Source organism: Mycena indigotica, assembly GCF_014461135.1.
Source record: "Mycena indigotica strain 171206Taipei chromosome Unknown Mind.scaff0002, whole genome shotgun sequence".
Lineage (NCBI taxonomy): Eukaryota > Fungi > Basidiomycota > Agaricomycetes > Agaricales > Mycenaceae > Mycena > Mycena indigotica.
In genome coordinates this window covers 2821315-2847463 of record NW_023503001.1, presented here as the reverse complement: position 1 = coordinate 2847463, position 26149 = coordinate 2821315, and the positions used below count along the sequence as shown (strand labels likewise).

Genomic DNA, 26149 nt, shown 5'->3' with positions numbered 1-26149 from the left:
ATCTCCAGGGAGCTCTGTCAAACAATGTGTTCTTCTGCGCTGGGGAGATTCGATGGGATGCCAGATTGGTAAATCCCAAGCCCGAACCCCAATCCGCGATAGTTTCTGCATCATCTTTTACTTATTCGCGTCTCCTCGGAAAGGGAGTTTTTTTTAGGTAAAGATACGCAAAAGATTCCAAGAAATGAATTGTCAGCAGGGCGAAACATGGGCTCGGGGCGTCAGCCACGCCACTCACCGGTGCAAGGGCTTCCATTACCACATTAACGCCCACATGTCCCAAGATGTATTTGTCCATCCTATTCCCACTTTTCGCCACCGGGGTTCTGTTCTTGTCTATGCTGAACAGACTTTACAGCCTCTCAAGTCAGTTACTTAAAAGGGCGCACACCATGTTGGGTCTCCCCCGTTCTGTTTTCTGTCACTTCACGACCGTTTCTTGGTTATGTCTACTCAAGTCTTAGCTCACAGGTAGGCTCTCTTCGTCGGCGCCACCTTCCCACTTCTTACCATCACTACAGTTCTGCGCCGTCGCCGACCCAAGCAGCGACACCACCTGCCCCAAGCGTGTAGGCTCACTTCAAGTTCCTCGTTCTTCTGACTCATCTCCACGTCATCTAGGGCATCGACGAAACACAGTACTCCGCCACCCCCAGATATTTCTGCAGGAGATGACCTTGATGACGACGACCGCAAGCCTCTTGTCCTTACGCCTGGATCTGAGCTTCCCGCCGATCTTCACAGCGAGTATGCTGCTGGCCATGTTCTGTGTGGTGCCTGCGGTGTTGCGGTCTCATTTCGAGACGAAAAAACAGGGGAGTTCACTGTCGGGCAATGGGAGGCCCATCGTCTTTCTTGGTTTGTTTGCTCATGTCCATTCATCGACCCAATTAATGCAGCCTACAGCCCACACGCTGGCTCTGCTTCGACGCCGCCCCGTCACTACAATCCCACCACATATATGTCAACAAATAGCCAGGCTCCCAAACGTCGGCGTGCGAAGCGCACTGAAGAGGAAAGGATCGCGTACCTGAAAGCCGACACCCATATCGCCCAATTTGAGGCCTACCGAGTTCTGTGTGCTTCGTGCAGCAAATGGATTCGTTTACGGCCCAACTCAACCTACTGCTCGATTCCCTGGGACGCCCACAGAAAGAGCTGTCTGGCCAAGAAAGCTGGGGCATTGTCCACACCGTCAGTCCACACACTCAAAGGCAATGCTGTCACTCACATCGCCTATGTAGCACCAATAGTGTCCCTCGACCTCCCCCTGCCTACTCATCTGCCTTTGACGAGATTACCCGCGACGTCGATGTCCGGCGCGTCGAATCGGACCGTATAATGTGCGGAATTTGCGAGAAGTGAGTTTCGTTCTTCGGTTCTTTGTTTCAAAACGCTGCGACCCGAGCGGAAATTGTCGGTGGCGCAAGAGTCCCTTTTCTGTTTTCTGTTTTAACTTCGCTGACGACACATGTTTTCAGATGGCTTGCTCTACCTGATAATCCGTCTGCGGCCATTCAGGTCTGGCATACTCATCGTGAAGACTGCCAAAAGACTACCTCCTCCCTTCGTAGTACCGCGTGAGCGTCTTGTTTCGCCGACTTAATCGCTCTTCCATTTCACTGACAACACTTCGTAGTCCTAGTGTGTCCTCAGCTCCAAAAACTCCAAACCCCCAACATTCGCACTCCCCTCAACCAAATGGAGGCCATCACCCAGTTCATTTGCCTCTTCCGGACGCCCCACATGTTGTTTTAGACCTATCCCCTGCCAACTACGCTGCTCCTCACGAATCTCGTCGTCGCAATGCCGAACAACGCGCTGCGACTTTGCGTGCGGATCTTCTCATTCGTGCTGTCGAGCCGAACAGAGTTTTTTGTTCTCTTTGCACCAAATGGGTTCAGTTGCGACAAGATAGTAGCTTTTGTGCTTATCCGTGGCTCCAGCACCGAGGGAAATGTCTGGCCCGATAGTTCGTGCTTCTGCATATGGAGATAGTCTTTCATTGACCACTGTCGTAGCCAACGTCGTACTCAAAAAGCTGGAGACATGACTGGAAGTAAAGGTCAAACAGCCCGACGGCTCATACCTGCCCCCTCTGTTCGTCCGGAAGATGAGCTTGAATCTGAAGAGGGTGTTGGTCGACAGACTCGTGCCCCTCCACCTGTTCACCCCCCACGCAACATTCCTGGTGGATATGTCCCTACTGTTGGTAATCACCAGACGGAGGGAGAAGCTGATATTGAGGGTGACGATGTTGATGCTGATGGGGACTCATATATGGAAGATGAACCACCGTCGGCAAGACAGCCAGCCCACGATCGGGACTTGGCCGCTGCTATCATCAGACGCACGGTCCCAGCCAACCTAGCCGATTTGGACTCTCCCAACGGACGGTACTTCATTCCCCTGCTTCTCTCAATTTTACTCTGACGATAGAGCAGTCGTAACTTCATCTTCGCCTCAGTTGACTACCTCTTCCACACCACCCACGAAAACAGCGACGACCTCAGCGTGGGGGCACTCCTCACTTATGTCAATGCTGCGATGCCGATCGACAAGCATGAGGACTTCGACATGGTCGAGGTTGTTCGTGTCGCGAGTACTCTCCAGGAGAGTTCGGGTACAAGGTACAGGCTGGAGGGGGACATGATTCGCGTGCACGATGAGTGATTCAAGAGGTTTTCCACCCCGCGCCGCATCTATGCTACCGTTGGACTGTTTTTTTTGAACATTGCATACTTATCGTTGGTACAACTAATCAGGAATTATATCGTCGTACCGAATTCTTATTATTTTCGCTTAGCATGTGTCTGCAACACGAGTAGACTGTTTTGTCTTCGATTCCAAGTCGTGGTCAATGCATCGCGTGCTCCACGGCCTCGGGGAAGCACCGGGAGCCAGGAAGCTAGAAGGCTTGTTATGATCAGGCACAGAGAAACAATTGCAATGGAATAGTCAGAACAGGTATGAAATGACGGGACTGGAAACGCGGCGAACTTGTTGGCGTGGAATGAAGATTCTCGGCGATTGTAAAACGTCGCCGACTACTTGGTGTTTAGACAGTTCTAAATCAGCAGCGCTTTACTTGCACTTGTGACGTGCGACTCCGCTTCAGTCATCGGCAACAAGTCAACTGAGATTCCTCTCAGATCAGAGCGTCGTTGGGAGCGTTCGCCGTTTTGAGGACCCGCGCGAAACGACAACAGAGAACAAACACCTGATCGTGATTGAGATCATTGATGCGCCTGATGCTCCATCATTTGATGTTGAGATGGCGTGCACTCTGTCATCGTTTTCTCCCACAACAATGGTGTCACTGAACAGACTCAGTGAGTGCTCATTCAAGCTGAAACAACGATGTTCAGTTCATGTCTATCTACGCAGACGACGTCGCTTGGTTGGTGCAAATACACCGTAAGCCCAGAGCCCAACGACAAGGGGGACGTCTTCCTCTACTCTACTATACATGATATGCGGACAACAAAGGTGCTCCTCGACCACGCTTCCGATTTCCATTCCCTCTGCTCCTGCTCCTGCCCACTACCCATGACCCATTACCCACCACGACGGCCGACTTTCCGTTAGCCTGCTGGTTCCTCACAAGCAAAGATGCCCGACAGGACCGCAAACCTTCCGATGTCGACCGCCTGCGGGCTCTCCCCTTCTGGTTGCCGGCCAGAGCTTATCTCTCGGAGGGATTCGGGCAGACGGGACCCAGTCATCAGCGTCTAATGGCGAACACAGCTGGATTCCCGTCTGCTTGCACCACGTCCGCTATCTTGTCCTCTTCCATACGGACATACCAAGTCGGCGTCGTCGACGTCTTGAAAGTCTCTGCCTTGGGGAGGTAAAATCACTTGAACTTGTTGGGGCCATGGTTTGCGACCTGTTTTTTTGGCACGCTTTTAAGGACACATCTCAAACACAGACTGCGGATGCGATGGTGGAGCCGACTTGGGAGCATGGAAGGATGTTTGACCCAGGTGTGTTTCGCTTTTTTGCCGTCTCTGCACACTGAAATGGCCGACCTCATTTCCGAGCGAACTACTAAGAGGACACTCGACTCGGACGTGTTCATGTTCTGTTGATGATTTTCTAGGCATCGTGCGGTTCCGAAACCGCGAACGTCTTGCGCTCCGTGTCAGTATCTTGTTGTTCTTGGCCTCTGAGACCTCCGACACCTGGATTTTCCTATCCATCCGACTTTTGTGACACTGTCTCTTCGCCTTTCACCCAGAACTTCCAAATTCTTTGTTTTTCTTTCCGTATTTTGTTGTCTTTTTCACGGTCAGGGATATCGTGCTGATTCCGTCCTTCTTCCATAGTCCCCGCGTCGAGTTCGTCGTATTGGGTTGCTTGCCACTCGAGCTTGTTCCGCAATTCTATCTTCGCACGGGGACCCAACGTCTGCTGGTGTCGAGACCACTCGTTCAGACTTTAATTGGTGCGGTCTCTCAAGCCTTCCGTATTTCGCTCTGATATGAATCAAGGCAAATACTTCTTCCTCACGACCTGGCTACGATTGGACGACCATTCTCGTTCCCCATCCCGCGAGTGACCTAGCGTGTATCATGAGGGAGAGCAGCACTAAAAGCTCAGAAAAACCCCCCCTGGGCAATGGGCCGTCAAGATCCAGGGGCAGCCACTAACGGGTAACCGCTAATGCTGTTAGGGCACGTTTCTGGGGCGGCTGCAATTCCAGCTCTGTCATGTTACGCAGGTATTCCTCAAATGGTGGTCTACGGAATGGGAATGGACTCGGTTCATACTGCTGCCTTCGCGTACCGGGAATTGGTAGAATAGTCAGATCACAATTGATAGGTGTTGAATGGTGCAAAATGGCAAACTACTAGGACTTGGACAAAAAATATCAAATGTATTTGTACGTGCCATTTGGCCAGACTGCGAAGGGATCGTTTGTGGGATCTGGATGCCTGAAGTATTCCATTGCCAACAGGGTCTTGTTAGTGAGGGTTTCGCCCCAGAAACACGCGATGAAGGCGACCATGGCGTCAATCCCGGCAGCGACTCCCGACGAGGTCCAGATATTCCCATCGACGACCCAGCGTTCATCGCCAATCCAGTTGGTATTTGGACCGGTGGCCTTCACCGCCAGCCACGCCGCGCGATTGGTGGTCGCGTTCTTTCCCTCGAGGACACCGGCCCGAGCGGCGATCATCGCGCCGGTGCAGACGGTCATGAAGTAGTCCAGATTTGGATAGGTTTTGCGGACAAAGTCGAGCGTCGCCGGGGTCGGCGCGCGCGCGCCGGGGCCACCGGGGATCACGAGGACGTCGAGCCCGGGCGGCGGGTTGTCGTAGGTGTGGGTCGGCGCGATGGTTGTCCAGACGGTGGAGTTGTACGGGTTGGTCGCGGGCGGGACGAGCTCGGTGGACACGAGGTCGAGCGTCTCGGCGATGTAGAAGAGGTCCACGTGAGCGAAGCGGCCGAGGGTGAACAGGACCTCGGAGGGCCCGAGGAAATCAAGCGGGTCGGTGGCGCGGTAGAGCAAGAAGCCGAACCGACGTGGGACCGTGTTGTCATCAGCGTCAGGAATAAAGGATGCGGGACGACATGTCGTTGGCGCGTTGGCGGCCAAGGCCCCACTGAAGGCAGCTAGAAAGGGCAAGAAAGTAGAAAGCAACATTACACATCTTGGACGGACGGCAGCACGCAGTACTTATACTACTCATATCCTTCTTCGTTCAAGTTCGTTGTAAGTCGGCAAGTCAATTCTCATGCCAAGCTGACTACGAGTTCCCGACGAGAAGAACTCATGGCCTCGACAGTTCCGCCCCGTGGCGCAGAAGCTCACGAGACGGGCGCCGCCGTGGATTCAGGTTATATCAGGCGACCTTTCACTCGGACAATTGGAGTTGGTAAATCATGAATGAGGAAACGATCCGCTCCAACTACCACCATACATGGTCTGGGACGGCCTTCCGGATGGTACTAATTGCACGGAGCAGCCTTGCATCCTCCTCAGACCTCCTCTGTTTTGATTTGATACCAGGGAACAACTCAAAGTCGACAGGACATATAGTTCCTTTAGCAGGCAGTGTTCCGTTTTGGAAGTATGCTCCCAAAGCCTTGTGAGTGCATGTTGACGGCGCGATGAGAGAAGTGTGCTGCATTAGAATCAGCGCGAGTGCGAACGATGTCAGGTAACACTTACACCGAAACCGTCGTTAGTCAGGAGCACCGAACCAGGGAACTGTGTCGATACTTTCTGAGACCTGATTTTTATTTTGAGTCAGTCAAGGTATTATGCGAGGCCAGTGTAGGCATACCACATATGAGGAGTTGACGGGTCAAAAGTATTGCCGATGATGAGAAGTGGGAAGCTTGTTTTGGCACCCACCGGGCCGGTGAATTTGCCCTCTCGATGAATCTTCCACCCGCTGCACCACACCCGCCAGTTGGCCCAAACATTCCCGTAGCCTGACAGCTTTGCTTCGTTTTTGCGGAATGCATCGAGTTCGGGAATGGTGTCATGGACGGGCCGCATGTCACTACAAGCCATGCCGATTGTTGCTTGGAAGAGCGTGTAAACATCCTTCTGCGAGCACTGGAACGTCGGCACTTGCTTTTGAGTGTATGCCTCTGTCCCGTTCCCCGCAGATATTTGCGCAAGCAGTCGGGCAAAATTAGGCCAGTCACTAGGGCCTAAAAGATTAGCGAACGTTAAAACCCGGAGAAAGCTGTAGTCGACAACGCCATGCGATGTGGGTGTGAGCACGGATATCGGTTGGCGACGAAGTCTCTCTTCGAGAGCTTTCAAATTCGCTGCAATTTTGGCAGGAGAGGAGTCATAGTATGCACATTCGGAAGGACCAGCTTTGAAACAATCGTCGAAAAACGTCTGGAGCACGTGGTCGGTGTCGGTCATTGACCCAGTGAGGTTTGCTGGACAAAAAATTGTCATCCATGGGTCTCGCAGAAGAAGAAACACGGAGCAAACCTCCAAACCACGCCTCGCCGTCCAGATTGCCTATCGGATGTCATTCAAAACGACACCGATATACCCAAGAAGCGAACTTGCCGTCAACTACAAGCCTCTCAACTTTATCCTGCCACCGGGAATCAAGCGTTAACAGCAGCAAAAATGAACAAGGAAGAGTCCTACCGGAAACAGAGTGGCGAAAGTTTGTCCCAATATCGATCCATATCTGACCACATTGTTCAGAGGAGGCTGTAATTTGGGGGCAAGAAACGTACGAAACACCCCAATACTTCAATTTGGGAAAGCCGAACGCATCGGTCAAGCGCAGCATGTCTGTTGCAATATAATCCGTGGTAAAATATTTCAGGTAATCCTGAGGTTTGTCATATGCTTGGGCCCTCTGACCCAACAGCTGCATTCGCGCCCACAGCGCAGTAAGCGTGTCGTCGGAAGCATCTAGTGGACGCATGCGGATACTGAGGTCGTCGGGGAGGTATGAGGCGCGTTCGGCTGGCGTATCGAAGAGTGAAATTGAGGGTCTCGAGTTTGCAATACCTTCAGACCGGATCAGTTGAGCTAAAAAAGAACCACCAGAAGGAAGTACCTCGAATGTCAAACCCAACGATATCAAAATGTGCCCCCAAGAATTCAGCGAAAGCGGCACCAGAAGAGACGATGCTCTCCACCCCGCTGTTAGCTGGCCCTCCTGGATTGAAGAAAATCGGACCGCGGTATTCCTTGGCCGGAACGGTGGCTCGATACCGGGCAACAGCGATTGAAATGTTACGCTTGTCGCGAAAAGTGTAGTCGATAGGAACTTGGAATAGCGCGCATTGTAAGCCGGAGTAGCAAGGGGTCCAGTTGAGTGTCGGGCTTGGAGCTAACTGTTGACGGCGAACTGAGCCTATAAAAGACCGAGAATTGACTTGGACTTACCGAGTTCCAATCGAATGTGGTTTGAGCCCATACGAGCACGTTGGACAGCGTAACGAGGGTGAAGAATAGCTTGAACATGTTCGTCCAGCTTGTAGGCGATCTTGAGCAGCACTTTTATACGCGACGCTGTTCAATTCACTGTAGACATCTTTGATCAGGTGACATCCGACTTGGGGACAGGACAGGATATACCCACGGGGCGGCGGCGCCGGAAATCATGAGCGAAACAAGTTGTTCGTCGCCTTGAACTATGAATAGAGTCCTGCTAGAAGCTCCTCTCCTCTTGATGTTTCATTGCCTTCTCATTCATGTGCCGAGATGGGTATGTCGTGCGCTGATATTGGGAGTAAATGAACTTGAGCTTGAAGATGAGCCAGCGCGATTCTGAATGTGTTGGATGTGCGACGCCTCGAGGTCTGAATGAGATCAAGAACCTTGAGAATTCGTCTACGCGGTGCGCGCGAGTGGTTTAGTTGTACATTGTTTGGAAAATTTGTCTGTACACAATTGTTCAAGATTATTGATCGATATGAGGAGGTCAAAGTGGGATTCGTACCTCCATAGAAATTCCTGTATCCTGCGTGATTTAGGACGAAGGACGCAAAGCAAGCCTGTAGGACTGGTCAAGCCCTTCTGAATTCCGGGTATTCGACCATGACTTCGAGCATTATAGAAAACGCAGTGAAGCTAGCTAAGCAGGCTCAGTTTCATTTTGTCGATTTCAAACACCAACACCCACCGCAGTTCTGCAAGTTGGCGATGGTAAGGCGGCCATAACTGTTTTTGCCGTGACCACATTGGAGTTGAGAAGAAAGCCAGACTGCATGTCAAGTGCGAGGACGGACAACAGCAAGCAGAGCTGTGAATGTCGTTGGCAGTAGCAAAGGTAGGACTGGTACGAGATGTCAGAATCATTGATCGTCCAATAGCATTCAAGCGCAACGCGCAAATCGCTCATGGTCCCAAGCCATCAATCAAATGTCCGCACATATAAAGGGCTTTCATGCAACCCTCATGACGTGCGTTTCTTCCCTCAAATCCTTTTCCTCCCCAAACTCCTTGCTGATTTTGTGTCCCTCTTGTATATCCCGCAGACGCTCCTCCTTCTACGCAACATTTGCAACTCTTCAATATGCTACAAGCCCCGACACCATTCCCTTGATGCTTTGCGTCGCACCAAACAAATATGCTCCATCTACACTTGGGTTAGGTGCGCTGTTATACCTCTCACTCTCTGTATAACACTCATACGGGTTGAAATAGACGTTCGAATCAGCTCAAGTCTTCTCCGGCTTCGTCGTCGACTGAACCAACCCGGCTCGTCACTAGCTCGTTCACCTTGTCATCTTCCTCCCCCTCACATGCTCCTTCCCATTGATGTCCGACGTCGCGCAACCACCTGTTTCCCCGTCGCCATAACCGTTTTGCCGCAACGATTCAGTTTCACGCCTTGTAATCTTCCCGAGCTTACAACGAGCCCCGCGCCCATGCGACCCAATTGCACATCGCCCAAGACAATGGTACCCGGATCCTCTTGCTTGGTCGATATTTCAAATCCAAGTTGGATACTGCCGCTCAGAATCGATTGCGTTTTCGACCTGTTGCTTAGCCCGAGACAATCAGGCTGACGCTGTGTTTGGTCCGCCGTTTCTCTACCTCTCCCAAAGTGCCCTTGCTCGCGTTCTGTGGCATCGACTCTTCCAGTTTGGTTTCGGGACACATCTAAATTGCAAACTTGCAGAGTGCTGAGAGTGGAAAGATAAAACCAGGCCCGATCGGCTGTCATGATCAGGAGATTTTCTCTTGCCATGCTTAGATTCCGGTTTGGTATAATACATATTTTTACCGCGCTTCGCAGTCTGTAAAGACCACGATGGTGGCTCTCCAGCTCGCTCTCGTCGTCTCTCTGTACCCAGTCGCCATCCACGCAAGGTTTGTGGAATTTGCACATTTTGCGTGCTCATATTGAGTTGATTCTACAGGTGGGAATGGGTCTGTGGTCTACTTTGCGAGCGATTCTTCCCCGGATCATACACCCTCAACTGCACTGCAGAGTCTATGACCTCAATGTCGACGCACGGTCATGGCGGCGGTAATGCAGTCTGCCAGGCGCAAGATATGCCTTATCTTACATCGGAAGCGTGGTGTCTTCATGAGCGGTGCGAGCCGATGGGCGGCAGGAACAAGGTGGAATGGTACTGGGACTTTATCCAATGGGAGTTGCGCCAAAACTATCCCGAGATAGCCGCTTTTCCCGAATACACGGCCGTTCTTCCCGCTTCTGCGCCGCCGGTTCTACCGACCAATCTCACTGTGCTGAATGCGACGTATCGCGTGGGCGACGAGCAATGGAACCTCTATTACGAGTCGTATCGGGCGTATAATGAGAACGACATCATTCGCGTCAGACAAGGGTCTGTGTCCAATTCCTGCAAGATGATTTTGCTGATTTCGATTTGATTTAGGTGGGGATATATTGCCGGTTTTGTTGGCGCTCTGGTTATCATATCGATTTGGCGTCGTGTCGCTCGATTATCGAAAGTGCCTTACAACCCAGACTCGTGGCGCTCCAATCAATTATTTTCGGCCATCAAAAAACATGTGCGCTATGCGGCGTTGTTCAGTCGCCGCCATCAAGTTCCATATCTCGGTGGCCTGTTTACCGCACCCACTCGTCTCCTGAGCATTTTCGTCGTCCTCTGCCTGGCCGTTGGTCTGATTCTCAACGCGGTTCAACATCGAAGTGTGCAGCCCAACAGCATATACGCTAATCGCACGAATGAACTGCTCAATAACGTCGGTCTCGCCGCGGGAGACCTTGCGTTGACTGCTTTCGTGCTCGTCTGGCTCGCCGCCGCCAGAAATAACCCCTTCCTTTGGCTGACTGGGTGGGCGTATGACACATTCCAAGTTCTCCATCGTTGGTTCGGACGCCTCGCAACTTTGTACTCCCTGCTCCACACCGTTACGTACACGAACCTCTATGCTCGACGAGGTGAATGGTCAAAGGCGTATTTGACTGGCTTGTGGTTTATCTGGGGTTGTGTGGGCATGGTGGCCCTTTTTGTCATTTGTGTCTTCTCTTTGCGGCCGATTCGCGAACGGTTCTACGAGTGCTTTTTCGTCATGCATATCCTTATGGCTGTGTTTGCCATTGTGGGAACCCAGCTACACATCATCTTTCTCTATGGCGTAAGTTCAGTCAACACTGTCGACCGATACTCCACTTACCATATTTCCAGCATCATTACCATTACCGCGTTCGTCTCGCTTTGTAACACGATAGTTTCCGCTGATGGCTTCGCAGAACTGGATTTGGGCTCCAGTCACCATCTGGTCGATTGACCGATTCATCCGTCTTGTGCGGATGTACGTCTTGAGCTCAGGAGACGCGCGTAATATCACCGTGGAAGCTGTACCCGACACCAATGGCACCATTCTCCGACTTACCGTACCAACTCCACTAGTTTACACGGCTGGAGCAGGACACTACTTCTTCCTCTACTTCCCTACGATCGGCATCATGTTTTGGCAAAACCACCCCATTTCGATCGCTGGTTGGACGAAAACCGGTTCTGACGAGGAAGGAGGGAAGTCGAAGTCCGAATTGACAATGTATATGCTGGCAGAGAAGGGGGAGACGGGAAATCTTGCGGCAATCGTTCGCCAGAACTCCAAACCGACACGGCTAACTTGTCTTCTTGAGGGACCTTATGGCCAAGCTCGCCCTCTCAACTCCTATGAGACAGTCATCCTCGTCGCCGGCGGTGTCGGTGTTGGCCCTACGCTATCGTATGTCCACGCTCATGCTGCCGATCCGGGCTCGACCAAACGCCTTGTCCTGCTTTTCATTGCCCGCCAACTTGGCTTTCTCCGAGAGATTCAGCGACATCTCCGCCTAGCCAATCTGGAAAGCACTGTAGAACTACAGCTGTTCCATTCGTCTGCTGAGCAGTCGCAAGAATCGGACTCGGATGATGAAATCGCTTCCAAGGGCATCACGGACGGGCGGCCTGTTGTTGCCGAGTATGTTTTCGCGGAAATTCAGGCTGCTGCGGATGGCAGGATTGCTTTCTTTGTATGTGGACCGGCGGGTTTGAATGATGCCGTTCGGTATGAGGTCGTGCGGTCCATTGGCAGTCTCGCAGATGGGGACAAGATAGCGTTTTTCGAAGAAGCGTTGGGTTGGTGATTGACCTTGACGATGATTTCACATATATAGCCATTATGTAATGTCCTCACGATAGACTGTACATATATTGAATGGAAGACTTCAGGTATTATGATCTTCGCCCTGCGATGCGACTCTCAGAACTGTGTGTTCTCATTCGAGTACTAGTATGCATTATCAGACCATTCTTGACTAGCTTGTCAATGAATTCGGATTGTTTCGTGGAGGACCGGAGGTCTTGCTTCACTCAGGCAGCTCACCAGCGGCAAAATTGTTTGGGCTAAGGCGGTCACGGTGGCCGCGACTCCGACGATCCTCAAGCTTAAATTCTCCCTTCGTCGCGTCTAAGTCGATGCAGTCGAAGAAGAGTCGGACGGGCATTTGGTCCAATCGTCATGATGTTGATCGCTCTCTTACCGATCCTCCAAGGAAGTAGAAACCTGAGGTGCGGAATCTGCAATGAGCGACCTGATGATGGACTCATGGAGAGTTTGTTATCAACCATTAGCCTTGGGTTTGAGTTGCGCTTCGTGAATGGAAGAGGAAATTGAGAGAGTAGTTCCTGTCGGGGCAATACATCGGGCGCTTCCACGCCCTCAGGCTAGTGGCACCAACAGACAGAAATGCTTCGGTTGTGGTCAAGCCTGGAATGTGTGAGTCAACAATGACACTTTCCTCTCCGCGTGAGCAACTCCACTCCTCCTTCCTGGCTCAGGTTACGAGTACTTATGTAATCGTCTATCAATATCTGTCGTCCGCGTTTCACGACCTCGATCTTTCCCCTTGAGAGATTCTATTTTTGTAATGAAATTTGTAGTCTCAACCCTAACCCTACAGCTTTTTTTGTGACTCGAAATTGAAGGGTTTTCCGACTTAGTCGTATTGCTGTCCAAGGATGTTACCTCAGCAGATTATGTAACCGTCCCACGTCACTTCGAATCTTTCTTTCCTGCATTTCAGCTTTACTCGCCGTTCCTTCTCTTCACCTTTCCTTCAATCTATCCGTGCTGCGCACAATTCAACGACATTGGGTATTGTAAGTATAAGAATATCAATCAGTTTTCTGTACATTCTGAATCAAATGCAGCCCTTCAAGCTTCATTCTCGTCGCTGGTTGCCCTTCGTCAGACTCGCTGTCGACGGCCAACTCCTTCCCCTTCCCTTTACCAGTAAAACGCGCAGCTATCGGGTTAGCGTTTCTTCGCATCCGCTTCCAGCGTTTTTCCTCAGCTTTTGCGCTTGAGACTTCGTGGACTTTGCGCTTCAATGCGGCTCGTTTAGCTGCTGCGACTTGCTACCAGCAGTGGTGAGTCGTCTGTCTCGAAAAAAATTCAATTTCACTTTGGAAAATGTCCCGTCAAGGTTTACCAAGCTTCGCAACACCACTTCACATTTGTAGTGAGGACCTAACTCAGGCGAGAAGGTCCGATAGGTCTGCAGAGTGAAGCCTACTTCAATGACATCTTTCTTTTTGAACGCGGTGGGGTCCCTAATGACCAGTCTGGACTGTGCGTGAGTCTATGTTTTTGTATGCTGATTGATGACTCACTGCTTGTCGTCCATTTGCAGGTACGTTACGATATTGTCGGCGCAAATCGCAAGAATACGGTCAAGCTGCCATGGCTTTGGATCAACACTCAAGCGGAGATGTTGTATTGGTGTTTGACTATCGGCAGGTCGCGCCCTGGCGCCCTGCATTGAAGTGTTGGTAGCGGACCGGTCTAAACCCTTGTTCGGGCTACAGTCTGGGTTTGTTCATGATTCGGATTTCCTCGCTCGGAAAGCTGGTGTGGCGCTAGATTTTGTCGTGATTCCAACGCAATTCGGAGAGTTCTACTGGGGGTTGCTGCGGTACAACTCTGTGCAGATGGATCGCGCTTGGTGGGCATCCGTAGATGAGGCTAAGTGGGCTACGGTTTTTTACTGAAGTTTGTCCTGTTTATAATAATACAAGTACTCGTGTTTGCCATTTATTGGCCTTATACTCAAGTTTGTATACGTAGCTGGACTCGGAGGTGAATGCTATACCCATCGAGGTCGTCGTGGCAGAGATGAGTCTTGAGATGCTGGCACTAGAATGAGATCCAGGGTATACTAAACTTGAGCGGTGGCGACGACTCGGGGGAGGTTGGGGAGAGGGTGGCAGGTGGTGGCAGGGGACAGGTCATCGACAAGCGGTGCAGTGTGACAGAGTCTCCGTCTTCTTTATTCAACGGATTCTGATTGGTGAGCCGTTTGCGCGTTGCGCTTGATTGCGATTGGTTGAATGCTAAGTGCATGGCTCGGCGCGGTTACAGATTCAGAAGAGCTAGTATTGCCTGGAAATTCGCGATCCACTGGCAAGTTCGACTAAAAGGTTCAAGTTCGAGTTTAGAACATCAATAAGTATTGCTGTTGACAAAGTGTTTTGGGCTAGAAACTATTAGGGAGGGAAAGTGTCCTCTACGGAGTATGGTGAAGACAGTAGGATAAGAATATGTGCAAGAATGTATGATACTTACATACAATTGCAACAAATTGGAGTGGATTATAGATAGATGTATATTACTGCGAGTCAGTGATATCATAATTGAGAAGGCTCAGCACGTACTCGTACACGGAACGGAGCGCATCAGATACGGTGTTATGCCACCATACAGCCCCGCTAAGCCCTCCTCTGCCCTTACCAACCGGAAACACTGCACAAGGCCGACGTATTTGCGGGTCCCATTCGCTGAAGGGGCTTGTCGTAGCCTCGTCCTCAGCACCTGCGGTAACATTAGTCAGGAGACGATGGGTAGAAGCGCAGGTCGGACCTCATGACTCATGAGGGTATGCTACTAGAACCGCTGCTAGCTTTGCAGATCCCGCAGCCCCGCTCGTACCAACCCAGGTTTTAACTGCATGGCCCCAGGTTCCATCGTTCTGCGCATTGGGCCCAATCGCCGTTGGGCGAAATAACTTCTTCAGCTGTTCGTAGAGAGCCAGATGGAGCACTGTCTCGACCGCGCCTAGATAGCTTGCGCCCAGGCCTTGGTACAGACCAAGAACGCCCTCTCGTTGGAGAATTTTACGGACACAGTTGAGACTGTCTGCGTATCGTCGAGCCGTATCGCCAGTCGCTTGTGTCCGAACGTCGAGCTGCAGCCTTGTCTTGATGAGAAAGATTGGGTTCATCACCGTCGAAACGGTTATGGATGCTGCAACAGCAGCCAGCGCGTGGACCAAAGACGAATCCTCTCCGCAGTCTAGTGCATGCGCTCCGAGACGTTTCGAATTGCCGTAGACATAAAATTTAAGTGCCATCGAAGGGACGACACCCGAGAGACTTGGTCCGAGGCCACGCCAGCCCTCGACGTGGTAAATATCATGCATGACGTTGGTAGTTTGGAGGATATGATATGACCACATGCCCGGGAAGGAAGCTGAGATGGGATGTCGCTGAACCATGGAGGACTGGAATCGAGTTTTCACTACGTCGAATGGAGCAGTCAGCGCGATAGAAACCAGCCCTGCAACTCTGTAGGATGGTGAATCAGGACTAACATCGAGGATTTAAATGAGGCAACTTACGTGCCAGCGACAGAATGTGTCCACCATTTTTGGCGAGGAAAGCCGGAGAGTTTTCCTGTTGCAGCGTCCGATGGCATCAACGTCAAGCTTGTATTTGTTGCTGCCGCTATCTCTTCGTTCTCGAGACGGGGAGTCCGACGAGGAGCTACTCAAAATTCTTCGATGATCGGTTCGGGTGTTGACAATGATACAACCAACAAGCGGCTGACCAATCATTGACATCAAGCTGGTCGTTGCCTTCGTCTTCCATCTCGCAGTGCGAGCCTTTTCCTTCCAGTCTCTCCTCTTTCATTCGACGTGATGCAGCCCAAGACTTTTCTTTTCGCCATCCTTGCTTCACTCTCCGCCTCGGTGACCGCCCACCCCATTTTCGCCCGCGACACTGTGCCCGCGGCCCCCCTCAGCGACCACCCCGATGAAGGTGCAGGCTTCCACGTAGACCTTGGCAGTCTCGGCTTTAGCTCGCTCTTTGGATCGGTGAGTCGTGCTTCTTGCTGTACCAGCAGTCTTTGACATCCGCCCCCAGAAAAATCCTCGACAAGTTTTGAGCGACCACCCAGAGGACGGCGCGGGCTTCCACGTCGACCTCGGGAGTCTCGGCTTCAGCTCCTTGTTTGGCTCGGTACTTATCGCTCTCGTTGACGTGATTCTTGTTGGTTGTGAACTCTTGTTTAGAAACCATCGTCCCCTGCGCCGCGTCAAGTCTTGAGTGACCACCCAGACGAGGGCGCGGGCTTCCATGTCGACCTCGGAAGTCTCGGTTTCAGCTCCCTGTTTGGCCCTCCGGTGTGTGGTTATGCTTTCGCAATTCTTGCCTCAGCTGATTGGGTCACAGAAGAAAGAATAAAGGCGACAGATGAGGAGGGGCCGTAGACCGTGCGGACCATTCGATAGCGACATGGATGTGTATTGGATGCAGAATTACACTTGCTGCGTCGAAATTTCGACCGTCTTGAAAAATCTGTTGGCCTGAGGATTTCTTTCTTTCTATTGGTCTTCCGCTCCACATATCATTCAATTGTTTTAGCCACTATTTCACTTGAGTATAAGGCCAATAAATGGCAAACACGAGTACTTGTATTATTATAAACAGGACAAACTTCAGTAAAAAACCGTAGCCCACTTAGCCTCATCTACGGATGCCCACCAAGCGCGATCCATCTGCACAGAGTTGTACCGCAGCAACCCCCAGTAGAACTCTCCGAATTGCGTTGGAATCACGACAAAATCTAGCGCCACACCAGCTTTCCGAGCGAGGAAATCCGAATCATGAACAAACCCAGACTGTAGCCCGAACAAGGGTTTAGACCGGTCCGCTACCAACACTTCAATGCAGGGCGCCAGGGCGCGACCTGCCGATAGTCAAACACCAATACAACATCTCCGCTTGAGTGTTGATCCAAAGCCATGGCAGCTTGACCGTATTCTTGCGATTTGCGCCGACAATATTACCTTGCTTCACCTTGCTTTGCAAGGTCCCACTCGGTCATAATTCCCATCAGATGTGATTTTTCCAAATAGTACCAAACAATATCCATCATTCTAATGAAAAATTGTCTCGACCTTCTCGTCGTCCAATGTCCTCCACCAGTTGAGATTCATCTCTTGTGTGCTATATCTGGGGACCATCCACACGCAATCGCCCTCTGGTGTCGGCAGCTTAACTATGTCCAGTCCCACCCGGTCACCGACCTGCTGTACTTCCGCATTTGCGGGTCTGCCCCCCTGCACTTTCAAAGAGGCCCTCCCTCATACACGAGTCGGTGTCGGCTACGTCGATTATGATAATGCTGCTCCGGTAGTCGTGGACCAGTACCACATCCTCTCCTCGCGCTTGTCGTATGACATCTGACCTAACTTTGTCTGGTATCGCACGAAGATCAAATGCCATGACACGTCGAATGAATTCCCTTGATTCGGAGTTCAGACCCATGTCCTGAGCGTCTGTAAATAATCAGTCGTGGCTCCATTCAAAACGAATGTACTCACATGCTCTGTTTTGTGCTCTTGCCGCGCACTCTTCTTTGTGTCGTTTCCAATCATTGCGTTGACACGCCTTGTCGCAATAGTAGGTGCATATACATCCCCCACACCGTTTCAGTCCACTGCCTTCCACTATGATACCGCACTTGACTGCGTTAGATGTTTGAAGCTCGTTGATATGATTTTTACCTTTGCACACATCCTTCGCCGCTCCTCGCCCATCAACAAATGGTAACGGACCGTGCGACCCGCGAACTCTTCCCACAACGCCTGCCATTGGCAAGTAGATTCTGTGACAGCGAAAACCGGAAGCATTGTCGCCTTCCTGAAAGAAGTCATTCTGTTCCTCAACGCATCAACCACTCTCGTGTCCCACAGTACCATCCCTACCCCGCCGAACAATATTGCCCGCGCTAGCTCGAGAGTCTTCTTACGCTCTCTGTCGTTACTCCGGTCCAACAACATGGCGGTGCTTTCAATAATGCCTCCCTCAATAGCGATGGCCCATGCACCCGCACCCGTTTTCCAAGTCATTCGATGAATCAGTTTGACCAACGCTAACCCAACTTGCGAGTTGTAATTCGAGTTCACGATGTGGTCCAGCACTCGACATGTCTCCGACAACGTCCCTCGTTTGACCCACGCTCGTCTCAGGTCGATTGAGTCGAGCGACCTGTCACATGCAATCCAGAATGTCGTCGTCGCTAGGATGAAGAAGGGTACGATGTTTCCGCCCCAGTTCCTGCGCGCTGTCTCTAACGTGTGACTCGTCATCTGCGCGATATCATTCGCTCTTAGTCCGCAAGCCTCGATAATTTCGCTGGTCGGGGCAGTGTCTGCCTTCATAAGCAAATGATACACAGTTCCGAGTGCATAGCCGGTTATTTGCTTCTCCCGATTCTTGGGTAAACAGCATCTTTTCCAGCTCGCAACGATTAACCGCAGACAGCCGGGCGTTGCGATTGCTGAAGCGCTGGCCGCATCCGTGACCGCGAAATGACACATTGCGGCGAGGCAAGCGATAGACGCCTCCGTAGCTTCCGTTCCCATTATTGCCTCTGCGTTGGTATCGGAGAGCATCACTAGCCAAGGGAAAAGTTTCGGCCATATCGTTCCCTGCCACGGCGTCGAAACCACTGTCAAGTCCATGTTTGCCAATGCGGATACAATCCACCAAGCTATTTCCGTGCAAGCCTTGATCTGTTCCTCTGACTTGTTCTCTGCAGGGAGCCTTGCTTCATCTAGCAACCTGAGCGTGAGCGGTAGCAGGCGTGTCCAAGACAACTCGGTAAACTTCACCCTCCCGTACAGCTCCTGTGCATCCTCCCATGTTGATTCTTTTGCTAGAGCGCGGGAAGCGGCCCTCTAAATACGATATTAGCCAACTCGTGCTCCTCATCTACCATTCAACAGCTTACTTTAACGGACTGGCTCGACCCCCGCAGCGCAGATTGGACTTCAGATGGGAGTCGAATGTTAGACATACCCTCCTGTATGGCCTGTGCAACCCTTAAGAATGTCTCTTACTCCTAAATACAAATACAAATGTTACTACCGGCGGTTCTTTTGACGAGCTTCCCAATTCTTCTCTGTTTCGGTATGTAATCGGGCGAGTCGAACATCCTCAATTTTGAGCATCGCAGAAGGATGCGTCGTGAATAAATCCGTGTCGAATCCTCGCAATATACGGATGTTGTCCCTGCCCCTACTCCTCGAAAGCGCTACGTACGCGCTGAAAGGCGTTAGCTTACCACTAGGTGGGCTTTGCAGGTCAATAATAACATATTCCAATGTCTGGCCTTGAGATTTATAGTCGGTAAATGCGTACCCAGGTGTCATCGCATACTGGCGGCGCCGGATTTTGGTATCGGGTCGTGGTTTACCCTTGACCGTGAACGTCGCTGTCGAAGGTACAATCGGCAGTACACCTTCCTCGAGATCCCTGAATCTGCCGAATGAGCTGCTTTCAGGTTTGAAGAACACTACCACTGGCGGGTATTTCAAAATCACCCGACCATTGCCGTCCTCTACGAGCGGCATCGGTTCTCGCATGTCGAGTCGGATATCTACAATGGTGCCCCGTGTTCCGTTGGCGAGGTCCGCCTCTGTTGCGATATTGAACATGACCATCGCTCGCATCCCTACAACAATCTGCACCTCTTCATCCAACCGGCCGGACTGCTTATTAGTGAGGCTTGCGATGATAACCCGTTCACGGAGATTGGGTGGCCTGTTGGCTACATAAGCATAGTCCTCCGCTCTCGCGATGTAAGTCTTGCGTTTCGTCTCCGACGCGTGTCGCTCTACTGCTGCTTCATTCCAAGCCACTCTCGCACCATGTCGAGGCGTCACTAACATCGCATCCCGCCAGGGATCAGCGCTCCAATCCATATCTCTGTTCCGAGGGTCGTCAACCATCAACGATCTCACGACTTGAATGTCTTCAGCAGTGCAACTTCCGGTTCGGAGTCGTCGTAGTATACTCATCCATAATGGATCACGCATGCGCATTTGTTCGGTCAACATCACCACCGTGTCGAATCGGCGATATAACTGCACCCCAAATCCTCCATCCGTGTTATCGTCGTGTGCTTCGCAATACAACGCGTGACTGCTTGCATTTACTGGCGGGAATTGATGTGGATCGCCCAGGAGTATCATATTCTTCCCTCCAAAGTCTTTATCGACGGAGGTGTTCCCAGCCAACGACTCGGTTTGCCAGAGTATATTCGATAGCTTCAGCAACATTTTTGATGTCAGCATTGAGTATTCGTCCACTGTAACATACTTGGCGGGAAGTATATTGCGTCGCCTCTTTTCCAACGTCTTTTCCGAAGTGCCCGTGGGGTTACCAACCGGTATTGCTGCCCAATTGTGTGTGGTCTGGCCGCGCGACAGGCTTGCGGCTACGCCCGGTAGTGGCTGTCTTGGCCAGCCATTCCGACTTATGGTAACAGTCGAACAGTTGGGAAACGGCATTGATGAGCACCGTTTTACCAGTTCCACCCTCCCCGCATATGATCATCAGCAATTGTTTCGGGTTGGCTCCCGCAATGGTGCGAGCTAAATGATCTTCTATTATTGTCGTATGCGCGTCTTTGTTCCCGGTTTAGTGAGGACACGACCGCCGCCAACGCTTCCGTAGCTGGCATCTCCTCTCGAGGAACTGGGATAACATCGGGAGCTTCGTCCGCCCTCCGGGGTACAGATACGTCGCCGATGTCGGGATTGAGCTCCAGAGGTCTTTCGACTTGCCCTCTGTTTTGTCGCGTCATAGCCGCCACTTCCCGGCCCCATTGTTCAAACATTTCCGTTTCCCGTCGCGTGGCCTGTGCAACACCCATCCGCTCCCCCGTATCTGTTGGCAGCTCTCGGAAAATACCACGCTCCCGCGCTATGAGTAACGCTCGTTGACCGTAGACCACTTCTCGTGCGGCATACCGAGCAGCTCTAGCCCGTTCTACGTCCTCTTCCGTGAAAGCGATTTCTTCTTCAGGGTTGGCACCACTCATTCCCTCCGACCCGTCTCCTTCCGCGCGGTAGTATCCTCCCGATCCAGGCTGTGTGCTTTCCTGATCGCGTCTGGCTCGTGCACTGTCGCTGCATTGATGGAAGTACTCGATATTTTCAATGATGCGATGTGTTTCGTCGCAAGCTCCGATTAGAAAACTTTGCAATGCAGCCTCCATCGTAGGCCATATCGACTGTAGGTCCCGCAACGTCCTCCAGGGCTTGAGAAGTGCTAGAACCTGCGCAGCATAATATGCTGAGTTCCCGTCTTTTCTGCTAGGGAACCATTTGCCTATAAAGTGTAGCACTGTTTCCATGTTGTTTCCACGAAACACGCGACAGCCCTTGCGTTCGGATCTCTCCAAATACGCCACCCTGCGGTTTCGGCGGCGGCCACGCCTCTTGGGTTCTGAATAGTTTGAGATATGACGCATTGCAGTTAATAGTAACTCACGTGGATGGACATCTTCGTCACCGTCGTCTGGCGCATCGTCTTCCTCGTTGTCGATGCCGTCCTTCGTGTGATATGTCAGCGTGAAATAGTCGTACAAGTTCATCTCGTCTAGCTCCGTCCCTCTGTCCGCATACTCTTTCATCTGGTCCTTTATTTCGAGTTTACCGTCTACATATCGGACTCTCGCAGGAGGCTCCTACAGTTCTTCATCAGATTATGCTCCAATGGTCGTTGGCACTAACCGTAATTTCATCACCCTCGGTCATTTCGTGATGTACGTCTTCCGCCGTCATCCTACAAGGTGTTAAGCTGATCTTCAGTTCTATATAAACTTGTTCGAATACCTCGCCATCGCAATACCCGGATAGGCAGTCCTGATTGCCCACGTAACTTCGTCCCAGTATATCTTAACAAATTGGTGGGATATGTAGCGGTCTCCCCAATTCATTAGGTAGCTGACGACCTCTGGTCCACTGAGTTCTTGTTGCCGCGTCAGTGTGTTCGCACATCGCTGTAGCAGAAGTTTATTCTCGTCCTTCGCCTTTTGTTGTCGAGCGGACAACTTTTGATGTAATTCTAGCCCCTTGGCGAGCAGTGCCGATGCGTTGAAAGCTTGTATTTGCTTCTTCGCTATATAAAGGGTGATGTAGAATGCGATGTCGCGTGTTTCTGCTCCGTTTGTGATGAGCTTCATATCTTGATTGCACCGACCAACTTGAAGTAAAGGCGGGTTCCACCCGTTAAGACGGCCGTAAGATCGTTTGGGCCCCCAATTGCCGTTTTCGTCAACCCAGCTGTCCGCCGCTTCGGGCCAAGGCGCACGCCGTTTGCAAACCAACATGCCCTTACGCTGCTTCAGGCATGTCTTGACCGTGCAGTCTCCATGCGTTTGAACTGCTCGCACGATTTTGCGCTCGGCTTCCTGCATGCGACGTTCGTAGTGTGGCTTTCGAGGGTCTTCTGGTCTCGAATACGCTATACCGTATGTTCTCGGCGTTCCCATCATTGCGCGATCGTCGTCGCTGAGATGCGCTTTAATGGTATGTTCTATGAAGATTTTGACCCTTGTTCGGAAACTTTCGGATAGAAGCGCGTCTTTCATCTTCTCTGCAGTCGGAGCCCCAGATAACCAAAATAATGCATGTAGGTGCAGAGATCCCCTCGCTTGCGACTCGACCGTTGCTACATAGGCGTTGACGACACCAACAATTCCCTCGCGTCTCTGAATGCCCCCTTGAGTAAGGATTTTTATGCCAAACAGCTCTTCGAGCACAGTATTGACCAGGAGATGGAAGAATTCCGCAGACGCGAATGGGTCGTCGGCGATGATGCGTTCCCGGTGATCTCGGCTCGGTCCGTCCGTAGACAGGAAGTTGTCCAGGTCGATCTCCTGCCCAGCAAGAACTTGTGCGATTGGGTCGCCGATATCCGACGGGTTGAAAGTAACCCATATCGTAGGCGGATTGAATTTGATTGTTAACCCCCAAATTTGAGCTCGGATGGCAACTCTGCTCTCGTCTGTGCCATCCACTTTAGCCCGGACCGAGGTAAGTTGCTTCCGCAAGGAGCGAACCACGGGGTTACTTATCTTCTGATTCTTGCCCTCCTCCTCACTAGCTCTTTCATGAGGTCGGCCGGAGTCATGAGTAAGAACGAAAGCTTATGGGTAAAGAATGAGCTCCGTTTGATGTGTATGCTCGCGGCGCGACATATTTGCCGCTTCTGTATGACGCCGAACGCCTGGAACATAAAGTATATGTCCTTTCGAAATCGCCCATCGTCGTACTGGAGAGCCCATCTAATATGGCTTTCGTATGGCACCTTCGTTTCACGATCTACTTCCAAGCCTCCCATCCCATAGGGGAAGAGTGTCGGAAACGCCCCGAGCAAGTGGTTAGGATTTTCCACTCCCCCATCGGTGGGATTTCCTTGGCCATCTTCCCGCCCGTACTCGTTGACATATGCGCGGCTTCGTCGTACAAAGAATTCTCGTTCTCTGATGATACCAGCTGCGTTTGTAGCGGCGTGCTGGAACATTTCGTGGTCTGGGATCTCATCGCCTGTGGTATCGAGAACGCCACTAGTTTGCAGTGGAATGACTTCAGGATCTACTCGACATTAGTACTGCCGCCTGGTAATTTGACGAGATCGCCCACCAAAATCCTCATCGCCTGAAGATTCGCAGTCTTCAAGAGTTACATGGTTACGCGGCACTTGCGAATGATTCAATGTGATGTACTATGCGCATAATGCGACTTACCTGCTGGCCCACTGGGACCCTGTTGGAATATTTGACCCTCATCCATCTGCTCCATGTCATCATCGCTATCATCATCGTGTCGCACATAGTTTTGATGCTCTCGATCTACTGCCTCTATATTTTCGGAATACCGCACGTTGTTCGCAATCTCGTCCGGTACCCCGGATTCCGGGAGTTGGACCAGGGTTTCCTCAGAGATGGATATTGCCCCGTATAGAGGATTGTGTTGCTTAAGCCAGAGCAACGCGTCGTGAACACGGAACCGATTGACCTGGACTTGCTTAGGGTAAACGGGAAGGGGTCGATTCTTTCCTCCCACAAAGGTGATACCGATGGTTGCGGCCAGGATTTCCGGTGGTTGTGGCATGATGGTTCCGGACACCATAGCCGCGATCCGATCTTGGTTGAGTTTATACTGTGTATCACGTTAAAAATATTCGGCGGACGACTTATGACTAACCGATGATACGTTCCCTCGCAAGCCGTGGTTCATGTGGTCTGCACTAGAGTTCCGACCCATCCTTCTCGCATATAGTTTAATGATATAACAAGCCGGGAAATGCAAAGAAATTAGCAGACGCTCAGCTAGACTCAGTACCTCTAGTTGGACAGGTACCTTGCCAATCCACATGTTGTTGGCAAGCGAGAGCTGCGGTCTCTTAGCTTTACGCAGTTCTCCGTAGCACTTGTCGCATATGTTTTGGACCGGACCGGGTTGGGGGTGAATAAGACAACCTTCATATAGATTGTGCGAAGGGTGTGGGTGTGTGGGTTGGAGCACGACTTTGTTGGGGATTTCCGTTATATCGAGCGACGTAGTCTGTCTGGCAAACACTCGTCGGGCACAGCAGACACATACTGCCTTCTTGAGGGCGGCGTTACCAGTTCTGTCAATGACGCTAGAGTTTCTTCAGTAGTAGTCCAGTAAAGTAGGATATATACAGCACTTACCGCGAAATACAATCTTCCACTACTGTAGCAGCGGGTACGCGCATGAACTCATCTCCAACATTCGCAGATATAAGCCGCCTCGGTTGTGCCACCTGAGCCGCTTCGATACGCTCTTCTTGCGGCGATTCAATGTCGACCTCTTGCGGGAATCGCTCTTGCACAATGTTGGTTCGTTGTCGCTTCGGGGGATGGTCCACTGGGGCAGCCGGTCGCTTTCGTGTCGCCGTCTTCCCAGCAGCTACGATGATTGCTTGCTGGTCTTGTTCGCTGTGAGTCTCCAGGTACGCAATCAGGGTCCCTCGATTCTTTTGTGCTCTTGAGGGAATAGGCGCGACGATGTCTCGGAGGAGCGTCAGCAACTCCACTTTCGTTAGGTGCGCTAGATGTGTCTCCATCCTGAAAGGGGCCGTTACTGTGTTACCGGGGATCGCTCATTCCACAATGTCTGCACTGACGAGCCTGACTCTTGCCGTCAAACCACCTGCGAACATCTTGCTGCCCGATTGCTCCATGGAACCCGCACATTGTCTGTCCGCCCTGTTGGTTCACGGATCTGCCTGGGTGGGTGCAGCAGATTACCAGGAGAATTGCTTCCAAGCGGGTTATCCCAACTTCAACGCGAACGCTTTTTGTGCCGCACCGTTCCTCGTTGGACCCCAAGACGCTACTCGGTTCGTGTTAATGGGTGAGGTGGTGGGTAGCCCGGTAAGTTGTGCTCGTGCGGCTAGTAGTCACTAATCAATTTTGAAGGAGCGCAATGGGCAGTGGCTGAACTTGCGCTTGCGCAAACCCGACTGGACCTCTCACGGTTGGGATGCTACTGCTTTCGATCGACTATGGCGTCGCCAGATAAAGGCCCTGGATATTATATCCTATCTGGTGGAACAAGAAGACCGCGACTCTCATGTGGTGAGTGTCAAGATTGCGTGAGGCGTCGCTGAAGAAACGGAGGTCGCCAGCGTCATCGACTGGGTAGTGGGAGGGGAAATCTTGCTGCAGTTGGGCGAAGATTGTCGACACTACTGGCATTGTTCCGCCGATGAATACCGCCCGTTGCATGGACCGCGCACCGGTCGAGGATTTCCGTACCCTGCGGCCACCGTGGTTGCTGTGGAATGCACCCTGCACACTTTTCTTTGGGATTATTACGCTGAGCCGGACCGTGTGCGTCGATAGTTGTTTCGCTAGTTTGTTTCTCTCTGATTGACTGTTGCAGGAGTTCTTTATACGGCCGTCAGTTTTCAAGCCGGTCCGTCCAAAAGACGCAGTCACCGCAAGACAGGGTCAACTCCACGGAACTGGACTCGACCATGGCCAGCTGCTGGAACTCGATAACATCCGGGACCATGCATTGACTTTGCGAATCGTTTAGGTACTTTTACTTCT

At 51.6% G+C, this 26149-nt stretch overlaps 11 protein-coding genes across 11 annotated transcripts; 4 read left to right on the top strand and 7 right to left on the bottom strand.

Annotated features, from left to right (window-relative positions):
• Nucleotides 1-445: 445 nt before the first annotated feature.
• MIND_00208700 (uncharacterized protein) lies at nucleotides 446-2673 on the top strand (the record flags this gene model as incomplete). Its single annotated transcript, XM_037358983.1, has 9 exons — nucleotides 446-471; nucleotides 522-569; nucleotides 622-858; nucleotides 907-1194; nucleotides 1245-1361; nucleotides 1482-1580; nucleotides 1640-1972; nucleotides 2022-2396; nucleotides 2445-2673. The coding sequence occupies 9 exons, from the start codon at nucleotides 446-448 to the stop codon at nucleotides 2671-2673; spliced, it is 1752 nt and encodes a 583-aa protein (XP_037224078.1).
• A 2200-nt stretch (nucleotides 2674-4873) lies between these two features.
• On the bottom strand, nucleotides 4874-5650 carry MIND_00208600 (DJ-1 protein/PfpI family protein; the record flags this gene model as incomplete). The annotated part of the gene is made up of 1 exon (XM_037358982.1): nucleotides 4874-5650. The coding sequence occupies one exon, from the start codon at nucleotides 5648-5650 to the stop codon at nucleotides 4874-4876; it is 777 nt and encodes a 258-aa protein (XP_037224077.1).
• Nucleotides 5651-5915: 265 nt separating this feature from the next.
• Nucleotides 5916-7960, bottom strand: MIND_00208500 (AB hydrolase-1 domain-containing protein; the record flags this gene model as incomplete). The annotated part of the gene is made up of 8 exons (XM_037358981.1): nucleotides 5916-6131; nucleotides 6179-6239; nucleotides 6294-6994; nucleotides 7029-7073; nucleotides 7130-7172; nucleotides 7222-7501; nucleotides 7551-7830; nucleotides 7883-7960. 8 exons carry the CDS (start codon nucleotides 7958-7960, stop codon nucleotides 5916-5918), a joined length of 1704 nt encoding a protein of 567 aa, XP_037224076.1.
• A 1795-nt stretch (nucleotides 7961-9755) lies between these two features.
• MIND_00208400 (Ferric-chelate reductase) lies at nucleotides 9756-12074 on the top strand (the record flags this gene model as incomplete). Its single annotated transcript, XM_037358980.1, has 5 exons — nucleotides 9756-9814; nucleotides 9865-10296; nucleotides 10348-11074; nucleotides 11125-11142; nucleotides 11190-12074. The coding sequence occupies 5 exons, from the start codon at nucleotides 9756-9758 to the stop codon at nucleotides 12072-12074; spliced, it is 2121 nt and encodes a 706-aa protein (XP_037224075.1).
• An 874-nt stretch (nucleotides 12075-12948) lies between these two features.
• Nucleotides 12949-13754, top strand: MIND_00208200 (uncharacterized protein; the record flags this gene model as incomplete). Its single annotated transcript, XM_037358978.1, has 7 exons — nucleotides 12949-12968; nucleotides 13014-13089; nucleotides 13141-13242; nucleotides 13298-13359; nucleotides 13416-13451; nucleotides 13496-13565; nucleotides 13623-13754. 7 exons carry the CDS (start codon nucleotides 12949-12951, stop codon nucleotides 13752-13754), a joined length of 498 nt encoding a protein of 165 aa, XP_037224073.1.
• On the bottom strand, nucleotides 13105-13751 carry MIND_00208300 (uncharacterized protein; the record flags this gene model as incomplete). Its single annotated transcript, XM_037358979.1, has 3 exons — nucleotides 13105-13347; nucleotides 13395-13554; nucleotides 13603-13751. 3 exons carry the CDS (start codon nucleotides 13749-13751, stop codon nucleotides 13105-13107), a joined length of 552 nt encoding a protein of 183 aa, XP_037224074.1.
• Nucleotides 13755-14597: 843 nt separating the features above from the next.
• On the bottom strand, nucleotides 14598-15682 carry MIND_00208100 (Mitochondrial carrier; the record flags this gene model as incomplete). The annotated part of the gene is made up of 3 exons (XM_037358977.1): nucleotides 14598-14800; nucleotides 14918-15552; nucleotides 15606-15682. The coding sequence occupies 3 exons, from the start codon at nucleotides 15680-15682 to the stop codon at nucleotides 14598-14600; spliced, it is 915 nt and encodes a 304-aa protein (XP_037224072.1).
• On the top strand, nucleotides 15606-16452 carry MIND_00208000 (uncharacterized protein; the record flags this gene model as incomplete). Its single annotated transcript, XM_037358976.1, has 5 exons — nucleotides 15606-15774; nucleotides 15832-16082; nucleotides 16132-16227; nucleotides 16281-16391; nucleotides 16441-16452. The coding sequence occupies exons 1-5, from the start codon at nucleotides 15768-15770 to the stop codon at nucleotides 16450-16452; spliced, it is 477 nt and encodes a 158-aa protein (XP_037224071.1). The 5' UTR covers nucleotides 15606-15767.
• A 695-nt stretch (nucleotides 16453-17147) lies between these two features.
• MIND_00207900 (MYND-type domain-containing protein) lies at nucleotides 17148-19072 on the bottom strand (the record flags this gene model as incomplete). The annotated part of the gene is made up of 5 exons (XM_037358975.1): nucleotides 17148-17251; nucleotides 17298-17549; nucleotides 17595-17733; nucleotides 17778-18953; nucleotides 19007-19072. 5 exons carry the CDS (start codon nucleotides 19070-19072, stop codon nucleotides 17148-17150), a joined length of 1737 nt encoding a protein of 578 aa, XP_037224070.1.
• A 1625-nt stretch (nucleotides 19073-20697) lies between these two features.
• Nucleotides 20698-22000, bottom strand: MIND_00207800 (ATP-dependent DNA helicase; the record flags this gene model as incomplete). The annotated part of the gene is made up of 5 exons (XM_037358974.1): nucleotides 20698-20754; nucleotides 20801-21507; nucleotides 21553-21748; nucleotides 21795-21846; nucleotides 21897-22000. The coding sequence occupies 5 exons, from the start codon at nucleotides 21998-22000 to the stop codon at nucleotides 20698-20700; spliced, it is 1116 nt and encodes a 371-aa protein (XP_037224069.1).
• Nucleotides 22001-23136: 1136 nt separating this feature from the next.
• Nucleotides 23137-25158, bottom strand: MIND_00207700 (ATP-dependent DNA helicase; the record flags this gene model as incomplete). The annotated part of the gene is made up of 5 exons (XM_037358973.1): nucleotides 23137-23660; nucleotides 23709-23765; nucleotides 23813-24227; nucleotides 24273-24711; nucleotides 24764-25158. 5 exons carry the CDS (start codon nucleotides 25156-25158, stop codon nucleotides 23137-23139), a joined length of 1830 nt encoding a protein of 609 aa, XP_037224068.1.
• Between the last annotated feature and the right edge of the window lie 991 nt (nucleotides 25159-26149).